Raw genomic sequence first — 12,052 nt, 5'->3', positions numbered from 1 at the left:
ACACAGGTACAAGCAGGATCCAGCCGAAATTTGCCGAATTTCTTCGAGAATTGTGAGTGGCATCCCAGTGACTCCACGCTACAGTATCCCACCGCTGCCACCAATTATAACGGGTTTGTTTGGTAGGTGCTGCAAGCGGGTGGTTAATGATACGTCTTCGGAGGCTTCTTCATTTATTGTTAAGTCGTGGTGGGTACACAGGCTTGTGTGTTTGAGCCCATGGCCCGGGCAGGGCCATCCCACGAGAGAGAGCTGGGAGTAGGCCTTCTGTCTTGCTGCTAGGCTGCTGTGTGAGTGAGAGAGAGGCAAGTCTGGGCATACTGAAGTGGCAAGGCCTATAGGTGGCAGCACCAGCATGGCGCGAAATATGAACTAAGCTGGCAGACAGCATGCGCTGTCTGTGCAGACAGTACAGGCTGTCGACATCAAACCTGTAATTCTTTAAATAACTAAACTTGATAAAAGACATATAGCATGTACTAATAGGATATTTAGTTCTCTTGTATTCATTGTAACTCCAGAAAGATTTGAATAGACTGATGCAGTGGTCGGAGAAGTGGCAGATGCAGTTTAATATAGACAGATGCAAAGTTCTAAACATTGGACAGGAAAATAACCATGCCACATATAGACTAAATAATGTAGATCTTAATACTACTGATTGCGAAAAGGATTTGGGAGTTCTGGTTAGCAGTAATCTGAAACCAAGACAGAATGGGTATAAATGCTCTGGAAAACATACAAAGGAGGATGACAAAGTTGATCCCATGTATCAGAAATCTTCCCTATGAGGATAGACTGAGGGCCCTGAATCTGCACTCTCTAGAAAAGCATGGAATTAGGGATGATGTGATTGAGGTGTATAAATGGAAGACAGGAATAAATAAAGGGGATGAAAATAGCATGCTGAAAATATCTAGCCTAGACAGGACTCGCAGCAATGGTTTTAAGTTGGAAAAATTCAGATTCAGGAAGGATGTGGGAAAGCACTGGTATGGTAATAAAGTTGTGGATGAGTGGAACAAACTCTCGAGTAGTTATAGAAGCTAAAACGTTGTGTAGTTTTAAAAATAGGTTAGATAAATACGTGAGTCTAGGTAGTAGGTTGGTAGACAGCAACCGCCCAGGGAGGTACTACCATCCTGCCAAGTGAGTGTAAAACGAAAGCCTGTAATTGTTTTACATGATGGTAGGATTACTGGTGTCCTTTTTTCTGTTTCATAAACATGCAAGATTTCAGGTACGTCTTGCTACTTCTACTTACACTTAGGTCACACTACACGTACATGTACAAGCATATATATACATACCCCTCTGGGTTTTCTTCTATTTTCTTTCTAGTTCTTGTTCTTGTCTATTTCCTCTTATCTCAATGGAACAGAATTCTTCCTCCGTAAGCCATGCGTGTTGTAAGAGGTGACTAAAATGCCGGGAGCAAGGGGCTAGTAACCCCTTCTCCTGTATATACAGTGGACCCCCGCATAACGATCACCTGCGAATGCGACCAATTATGTAAGTGTATTTATGTAAGTGCATTTGTACGTGTATGTTTGGTGGTCTGAAATGGACTAATCTACTTCACAATATTCCTTATGGGAACAAATTCGGTCAGTACTGGCACCTGAACATACTTCTGGATTGAAAAAATATCGTTAACCGGGGGTCCACTGTATTACTAAATGTGAAAGGAGAAACTTTTGTTTTTCTTTTTGGGCCACCCTGCCTCGGTGGGATACGGCCGGTGTGTTGAAAGAAAGAAGAAATACGTGAGTGTGTGTGGGTGGGTGTGAGTTGGACCTGATTAGCTTGTGCTACTAGGTTAATTGCCATGTGCCTTCCTTAACCCTTTGAGGGTCGACAGGCCCTCTCCGAAACTCGTTCTCAGGGTCGGCCAAATTTAAAAAAAAAAAAATAATAATTTTCTCATATGAAAAGATAGAGAATCTTTTCCCGATCATAAGGACACCAAAAGTTTGAAATTTGATGGAAAACTTACGGAATTATGTTCTCGCGAAGTTAGCGGTCTCGGGGATATTTGCGCATCGGCGATTTTGCCCACTTTGAGCCCCATTTTCGGCCAATTCCACTGTACTAGTCGACAAAAAACATGAATATTTCGCTAGAACTCCATTTTTTCTATCGAATGGGTGCAAGAAACCACCCATTTATGAAATTCAACTATCCAGTACAGTGGTCAGAATTTAGCAATTTTGCCAATTTCATACAAATTTCAAAAGATGCCAATTTCCGAATAGGGTCCAGAATAAACAAGAAAGACATTCCTGGCACTAAAATGACATTTCCTCTGGTCATTAGTCACGTCTCAAGGCCCCTCTTATATTCTTTTGCTTTCCACTTTGAATTTTTATTCTCACAAAAAATATAAGATTTACTGATATGCAGACTACTGCATTAGTGTAAAAAATGGTATAAATATTATTGGCACACTTGTGAAAGAATATTAGACACACCAGTTGACGTGTATTGGACCATTGGCACGATTTGTTTACTTTTGAAATTTGGTAAAAATCGAACATTTCTGCTACTTTGAGCTCAATTTCAAGTATCTTTCATTGTAAAACCAGTCAAAATCATCTCAATTTCTGTAATATATCCTCCATTCTATAAAATGATACCAAGAAAACTAGAATACAACAATAAATACCATACGAAAATACAGTGCAAAGTCGCTGTTTTATTCCAAAAAAACGGTCAAAGTTTTTTTTTCTCATTATGCACTGTGTGCTGCAGGATTTTTTTTAGACTGTGCACACTGACCACATAGACCCATTCTTTCATATGTAGGCCTACCAGCTTTCTCCCACTAGATTTGAGGGTGCTAGAATTTAGGCGTACTAGTACGTCCGAAACCCTCAAAGGGTTAAGTGAATGTGACCTGACCTGACTAGGTTTGGGCATTGGCTTAAGCCAGTAGGAGATTTGGACCTGCCTTGCATGGGCCAGTAGGCTTGTTGCAGTGTTCCTTTTTTTTTTTTTTCTTTTTTAACAAGTCGGCCGTCTCCCACCAAGGCAGGATGACCCAAAAAGAAAGAAAATCCCCAAAAAGAAAATGCTTTCATCATCATTCAGCACTTTCACCTCACTCACACATAATCACTGTTTTTGCAGAGGTGCTCAGAATACAACAGTTTAGAAGTATATATGTATAAAGATACACAACATATCCCTCCAAACTGCCAATATCCTAAACCCCTCCTTTAAAGTGCAGGCATTGTACTTTCCATTTCCAGGACTCAAGTCCGGCTATATAAAATAACCGGTTTCCCTGAATCCCTTCACTAAATATTACCCTGCTCACACTCCAACAGCTCGTCAGGTCCCAAATACCATTCGTCTCCATTCACTCCTATCTAACACGCTCACGCACGCTGGAAGTCCAAGCCCCTTGCCCACAAAACCTCCTTTGCCCCCTTCCCTCCAACCTTTTCGAGGACGACCCCTACCCCACCTTCCTTCCCCTACAGATTTATACGCTCTCCATGTCATTCTACTTTGATCCATTCTCTCTAAATGACCAAACCACCTCAACAACCCCTCTTCAGCCCTCTGACTAATACTTTTATTAACTCCACACCTTCTAATTTCCACACTCCGAATTTTCTGCATAATATTTACACCACACATTGCCCTTAGACAGGACATCTCCACTGCCTCCAACCACCTCCTCGCTGCAGCATTTACAACCCAAGCTTGACACCTATATAAGAGTGTTGGTACTACTATACTTTAATACATTCCCTTCTTTGCCTCCATAGATAATATTTTTTGGTCTCCACATATACCTCAATGCACCACTCGCCTTTTTACCTTCATTAATTCCATGATTAACCTTATCCTTCATAAATCCATCTGCTGACATGTCAACTCCCAAATATCTAAAAACATTCACTTCTTCCATACTCCTCCTCCCCAATTTGATATCCAATTTTTATCTAAATCATTTGATACCCTCATCACCTTAATATTTTCTATGTTCACTTTTACCTTTCTACCTTTACACACACTCCCAAATTCGTCCACTAACCTTTGCAATTTTTCTTTAGAATCTCCCATAAGCACAGTATCATCAACAAAAAGTAACTGTGTCACTTCCCATTTTGTATTTGATTCCCCATAATTTAATCCCACCCCTCTCCCAAACACCTTAGCATTTACTTCTTTTACGACCCCATCTATAAATATTAAACAACCATTGTGACATTACACATCCCAGTCTAAGGCCTACTTTTACCGAGAATTAGTCTCCCTCTCTTCTACACACCTTAACCTGAGCCTCACTACCCTTATAAAAACTCTTAACAGCATTTAGTAACTTACCACCTATTCCATATACTCGCAACATATGCCACATTGCTCCTCTATCCACTCTATCATATGCCTTTTCTAAATCCATAAATGCAATAAAAACTTCCCTAATTTATCTAAATACTGTTCACATATATGCTTCAATGTAAATACTTGATCCACACATCCCCTACCCACTCTAAAACCTCCTTGCTCAGCTGCAATTCTACATTCTGTCTTTCCTCTAATTCTTTCAGTAATAACCCTACCTTACACTTTTCCTGGTATTCTCAGTAAACCTATTCCTCTATAATTTTTACAATATGTTTTGTTCCCCTTCCCTTTACATAAAGGGGCTATACACACACTCCGCCAATCCCTAGGTACCTTCCCCTCTTTCATACATTTATTAAACAAAAATACCAACCACTCCAACACTATATCCCCCCCTGCTTTTAACATTTCTGTCATGATCCCATCAGTTCCAGCTGCTTTACCCCCTTTCATTCTACGTAATGCCTCACACACCTCCCCCACACTCACATCCTACTCTTCCTCACTCCTAAAAGATGGTATACCTCCCTGGCCAGTGCATGAAATTACCGCCTCCCTTTCTTCGTCGACATTTAAAAGCTCCTCAAAATATTCTTGCCATCTACCCAATTCCTCCATCTCCCCATCTACTAACTCCCCTACTCTATTTTTAACTGACAAATCCATTCATACCCTAGGCTTTCTTAACTTGTTTAACTCACTCCAAAATTTTTTCTTATTTTCATTAAAATTTCTTGACAGTGCCTCTCCCACTCTATCATCCACTCTCCTTTTGTACCCTCTCACCACTCTCTTCACCTTTCTTTTACTCTCCATACACAGTGGACCCCCGCATAACGATCACCTCCGAATGCGACCAATTATGTAAGTGTATTTATGTAAGTGCGTTTGTACGTGTATGTTTGGGGGTCTGAAATGGACTAATCTACTTCACAATATTCCTTCTGGGAACAAATTCGGTCAGTACTGGCACCTGAACATACTTCTGGAGTGAAAAAATATCGTTAACTGGGGGTCCACTGTACTCTACTCTTTTTATAACACTTCTGCTTTGTGAAAACCTCTCATAAGCTACCTTTTTCTCTTTTATCACACCCTTTACTTCATCATTCCACCAATCACTCCTCTTTCCTCCTGCACCCACCCTCCTATAACCACAAACTTCTGCCCCACATTCTAATACTGCATTTTTAAAACTATTCCAACCCTCTTCAACCCCCCACTACTCATACTTGCACCAGCCCACCTTTCTGCCAATAGTCACTTATATCTCACCCGAACTTCTTCCTCCCTTAGTTTATACACTTTCACCTCCCTCTTACTTGTTGTTGCCATTTTCCTCTTGTCCCATCTACCTCTTACTCAAACTGTAGCTACAACTAGATAATGATCAGACATATCAGTTGCCCCTTTATAAGCATGTACATCCTGGAGCCTACCCATCAACCTTTTATCCACCAATACATAATCTAACAAACTACTTTCATTACATGCTATATCATACCTTGTATATTTATTTATCCTCTTTTTCATAAAATATGTATTACTTATTACCAGACCTATTTCTACACATAGCTCAATTAAAGGCTCCCCATTTTCATTTACCCCTGGCACCCCAGATTTACCTACTACTCCCTCCACAACATTTTTACCCACTTGAGCATGGAAATCCCCAACCACAAGTACTCTCACACTTGGCTCAAAACTCCCCATGCATTCACTCAACATTTCCCAAAATCTTTCTCTCTCCTCTACACCTCTCTCTTCTCCAGGTGCATGTACGCTTACTGTAACCCAATTTTCACATCCAACCTTTATTTTACTTCACATAATCCTTGAATTAATACATTTATAGTCCCTCTTTTCCTGCCATAGCTTATCCTTCAACATTATTGCTACTCTTTCTTTAGCTCTAACTCTATTTGAAACCCCTGACCTAATACCCTTTATTCCTCTCCACTGAAACTCTCCCACCCCCTTCAGCTTTGTTTCACTTAGTCAGGACATCCAGCTTCTTCTCATTCATAACATCCACAAGCATCTCTTTCTTATCATTCACACAACATCCACACACATTCGGACTTCCCACTTTGACAATTTTTTTCTTCTTATTCTTTTTAGTAATTATTACAGGAAAAGGGGTTACTAGCTCATTATTCCCGGCATTTTAGTTGACTTTTACAACACGCATGGCTTACAGAGGAAAGATTCTTATTCCACTTCCCCATGGATATAAAAGGAAAAGTAATTAGAACAAGAACTAAGATAAAATCAATGAAAACTCAGATGAGTGTGTATAAATAAATGTGTAGTGTGACCTAAGTGTAAGTAGAAGTAGGAAGACATACCTGTAATCTTGCATACTTATGAGACAGACAAAAGACACCAGCAATCCTACCATCATGTAAAACAATTACAGGCTTTCATTTTACACTCATTTGGTAGGACGGTAGTACCTCCCTGGGTGGTTGCTGTCTACCAACCTACTACTATGTTCTTATGTTCTTAAATTTATATTTACCATCACCTAAGAGACTATATAGAATCACTCAATTTGTCATTGCCTTATTAATCTAAAGTTAGTCTTAAGTTTTCCCAAAATGCTTTGCATATTAAGGGGCTTTCTGCATGCACACCTAAATGTCATTCACCTCTATACAAATATTGTATCATGCTGAAATAAAATATCTTATTTTATCTTATTGTACTGTATAACGAACAGTGAAGACCTGAGGGACTGGTTACCTTATCTTTCACTTTTGTGTTTATAAACTCTGCAGATCTGTAAATTTTCTGTATCTTTGACACCTTGTTTCTTATGAGAATTTCCTTGTTGGGGCACCCACATATTAAATTTTACTCAGATATTTTAATTGCCTTTAAGCCTTTCCTCAGACCTTAATCTCCCTGATGTTTGGTCAGTTTATCATGACAGTGGAGCTAGAGCATCCTCAATAAATGACTAAAAACTCTTTAGTCATTAACAGGGAAATTTCCCCTTTTGTTAAAGTTTTACTTTGAATTATAGCGTACGACTTGCAACAAATTATGGATACTGTTGTAATTGCTGTGATACTTGATATTTACTGTTTAGAGGGATATTTAAACTGTCGGATCTGTGTGCCTCTGACAAAACAGTGATAGTGTGAATGATGGTGAAGGCATTTTTTCTGGGTCACCCTTCCTGGGTGGGAGATGGCCAGTGTGTTAAAAGAAAAAAATACTTGGAAGAACTGCTGTGTAGGCCACCACTCATTTTTGCATCCTTTCCACTTTCAGATTTATTTTAGCTCACATTAATATTCAAGCTATATAAGGCTTTATAAGGCTTATTGTGGCTTTACTTGATTCCCAAGTTCCAAAAGTTACTAAGATAAAATGAAGACTTGACTCAGTGGTTATCAGTGATTTCGTGTAGTTTTATTTATAATATCAGCTGTTTAGAAGACAAGCTGTAGTGTGTCTTTCTCTAGTATGAGGAAATCTCTGATTATGATTGTATTTGTGTATCTGAATAATTATTACACTCAAAACTAAGTGCTATACCCATAAGGGTCATAGAGCTGTAGCTGAATAAGCCTCTATTTTTCTTGTGCAAAATTAATTTGTTTATTCACCCTTCACCCTTTTGGTTTTTTATGTACATTACTTTTTATCACTTATTCTAATTTGGATAACTTAGTGTGATATGTACAGTAATAGTACCCTTCACTGTACCCTTCAAGGGTACTAGCAAAGGGATCTTGATATAAGAAAATGGAGCTGCTCACCCCTTCCTTGGATCAAGCTTGATTATCTTCCATTCTGCAGGTGTTGTAAGACCCCTTGGGTTTAGTGCTTCCCACAAACATAATCATCAGTTGATAGCTAAATTAATGTGCTAATTATTTAGATTTTTTTTGTTTAATGTTGAGTCCTTGAAACCATTAGATGTAAAAATGACCAGCGACTGACATACAAAAATTTATTCCTCATAATTACAATACATTGTATTTAAATTAATTTTTGACTTTCTTTTAAAATAAATTAAGTTATTTAACCCTTTCAGGGTCCAAGGCCCAAATCTGGAGTCACGCACCAGTGTCCAAGAATTTAAAAAAAAAAAAATTGGTTATTTTTTCTTATGAAATCGTAGAGAATCTTTTTGTGAAGGTAATAAAACAAAAAGTACGAAATTTGGTGGAAAATTGACGAAATTATGCTCTCGTGAATTTTGATGTGTCAGCGATATTTACGAATCGGCGATTTTGCCGACTTTGACTCCCATTTTAGGCCAATTACATTATTCCAGTCAACCAAATTCTTAGCTATTTCACTAGTATTACTTCTGTTCTATCGATTGAACACAAGAAATCGCCAAGTCAACTGTTTCAACTACAAAATAAAGTGATCGGAAATTGTTAATTTGGCCAATTTAACACAAAGTTCAAAATATTCCAATTTCAAAATAGGGTCCAGAATGAACAATGTAGGCATTCCTGGCACTAAACTAACATTTCCTCTGTTCATTAGTTATGTTTTGAGGCTTTACAAATAAATTCCATTTTGATTTTTTATTCACATAATAAATTTTTATTCACACCAAAAAATAGAAGATTTACTGTTATGCAATACTGTAATAATTGTATAAATATCATCACCATATTTGTGAATGTATATTAGACCCACCAGCTGATCTGTATTAGACGTGTGAGGTTGTTTGTTTACTCTTGAATATCGGCAAAAATTTAACATTTCTGCTACTTTGAGCTCAGTTTCAAGCCATTTCCAGTGTTAAAACCAATCAAAATCATCTCTATTTCTGTAATATGTCTTCCATTCTATCAAATGAGACCAAGAAATCGCAAATACAACTATAAAAAGCATACGAAAAAACACTGCAAAGTTGCTGTTTTAATCGAAAAATCATGATTTCATTTTTTTTCTCTCATTATACACAGTGTGCTGCAGGATCTGTTTTATGTGGTGCACACATACCACATAGATGTATTCTCTCATATCTAGGCCCAAATGTACCACTCACAGTTTATCAGAGTGAGCTGAGCTCATGGCGTAGATTCACAGTTTGGACCCTGAACGTAAAGCCGTAGATCTACGGGACGGACCCTGAAACGGTTAACACATTATTTCAGGTTGACTGTGTTCAATGGTATCCAGCAGATGCAGGGTTGTTTATCACCTCGAGTCGTGACAAGAAGGTTAAGATCTGGGACCCTAATCACATGAAGACAGTTGACCAGTACAGGATTGAGTGCCACATCCTTCACCACTGTATGTCACCAGTCGCCACCAAGCATTCTTTGCTGTCTGTCTCAGGAGATAGTGGTACGTTCTCAGCCTGCATTTGAAACTGGTTGTGGTGAGCATCCTTGCCTGAACACTCTTCAGTGAAGCTGGTGTAAGATTCTTGATCCAAGGAATCAGAGCTATCCTCTCCTTCCTCAGATCAGATCTGAACATCCTCTATCTCTCCCATTCTCCAGGTTATGCATGATTCTTACAGGTTTAGCATTTCCTATTGAATATATGGTATATCTTACCTAAGGAATATTATTATTATTATAATCAGAGAAAGCACTGAACCACCTAAGGAATAGCTTTCAAATATAAATACTTGTACTGTTTGAGAATCATTAATATTTCCTTTGTCAAATGTAATAACTGCAGGCCAGAGAATAGGTTAATGATGTACTATTCAGCCCTTCAATAAGAGTAGGCATTTTTACCCTTACTGGCTCCTTGTCAGTAAGAAAAATAGGTAAACATGTCATAGCTGGACTTAAAGAGTCCTGGAGGTGAAAAGTAGAGTGCCTGCACTCTACTTTTATGATATTTGTTGTTGAGAGTGATATTTGTTGTTGAGAGTGACATCTAAACTGTTGTATCTGCATGCCTCTGGCAAGATAGTGAAAAGTGTGAATGATGGCCACCCTGCCTTGGTGGGAGACTGCCAGTGTGGTAAAATAAAAAAAGTTATACACTTTTTTTTTTTCCAACAAGTCGGCCGTCTCCCACCGAGGCAGGGTGACCCAAAAAAGAAAGAAAATCCCCAAAAAGAAAATACTTCCATCATCATTCAACACTTTCACCACACTCACACATCATCACTGTTTTTGCAGAGGTGCTCAGAATACAACAGTTTAGAAGCATATACATATAAAGATATACAACATATCCCTCCAAACTGCCAATATCCCAAACCCCTCCTTTAAAGTGCAGGCATTGTACTTCCCATTTCCAGGACTCAAGTCCGACTATATGAAAATAACCGGTTTCCCTGAATCCCTCCACTAAATATTACCCTGCTCACACTCCAACAGATCGTCAGGTCCCAAGTACCATTCGTCTCCATTCACTACTATCAAACACGCTCACGCACGCTTGCTGGAAGTCCAAGCCCCTCGCCCACAAAACCACCTTTACCCCCTTTCTCCATCCCTTTCGAGGACGACCCCTACCCCGCCTTCCTTCCCCTATAGATTTATATGCTTTCCATGTCATTCTACTTTGATCCATTCTCTCTAAACGACCAAACCACCTCAACAACCCCTCTTCTGCCCTCTGACTAATACTTTTATTAACTCCACACCTTTTCCTAATTTCCACACTCTGAATTTTCTGCATAATATTTACACCACACATTGCCCTTAAACAGGACATCTCCACTGCCTCCAACCGTCTCCTCGCTGCTGCATTTACCACCCAAGCTTCACACCCATATAAGAGTGTTGGTACTACTATACTTTCATACATTCCCTTCTTTGCCTTCATAGATAACGTTTTTTGACTCCACATATACCTCAACGCACCACTCACCTTTTTTCCCTCATTAGTTCTATGATTAACCTCATCCTTCATAAATCCATCCGCCGACACGTCAACTCCCAAGTACATCTGAAAACATTCGCTTCTTCCATACTCCTCCTCCCCAATTTGATATCCAGTTTTTATCTAAATCATTTGATACCCTCATCACCTTACTCTTTTCTATGTTCACTTTCAACTTTCTATCTTTACACACATTCCCAAACTCATCCACTAACCTTTGCAATTTTTCTTTAGAATTTCCCATAAGCACAGTATCATCAGCAAAAAGTAACTGTGTCACTTCCCATTTTGAATTTGATTCCCCATAATTTAATCCCACCCCTCTTCCGAACACCCTAGCATTTACTTCCTTTACAACCCCATCTATAAATATATTAAACAACCATGGTGACATTACACATCCCTGTCTAAGACCTACTTTTACCGGGAAGTAGTCTCCCTCTCTTCTACACACCCTAACCTGAGCCTCACTATCCTCATAAAAACTCTTTACAGCATTTAATAACTTACCACCTATTCCATATACTTGCAACATCTGCCACATTGCTCCTCTATCCACTCTATCATATGCCTTTTCTAAATCCATAAATGCAATAAAAACTTCCCTACCTTTATCTAAATACTGTTCACATATATGCTTCAATGTAAACACTTGATTTACACATCCCCTACCCACTCTGAAACCTCCTTGCTCATCCGCAATCCTACATTCTGTCTTACCTCTAATTCTTTCAATTATAACCCTACCGTACACTTTTCCTGGTATACTCAGTAAACTTATTCCTCTATAATTTTTACAATCTCTTTTGTCCCCTTTCCCTTCATATAAAGGGACTATACATGCTCTCCGCCAATCCCTAGGTAC

The 12,052-nt window shown here is 38.9% G+C and overlaps 1 protein-coding gene across 3 annotated transcripts in view; it reads left to right on the top strand.

Annotated features, from left to right (window-relative positions):
* LOC128696857 (DNA excision repair protein ERCC-8) overlaps positions 1–12,052 on the top strand; it is a 34,041-nt gene that overhangs the window by 19,050 nt on the left and 2,939 nt on the right. For all 3 annotated transcript variants that reach the window (XM_070096156.1, XM_053788279.2, XM_053788277.2), the window contains exon 4: positions 9,492–9,684. In XM_070096156.1, the coding sequence (XP_069952257.1) occupies positions 9,492–9,684 (193 nt within the window). The remainder of the gene's footprint in view (positions 1–9,491; positions 9,685–12,052) is intronic.

This window comes from Cherax quadricarinatus, chromosome 52 (genome assembly GCF_038502225.1).
Source record: "Cherax quadricarinatus isolate ZL_2023a chromosome 52, ASM3850222v1, whole genome shotgun sequence".
In the NCBI taxonomy this organism is placed as follows: Eukaryota; Metazoa; Arthropoda; class Malacostraca; order Decapoda; family Parastacidae; genus Cherax; species Cherax quadricarinatus.
Note: the sequence above shows the minus strand (reverse complement) of the source record. Positions and strands in the feature narration are given on the sequence as shown.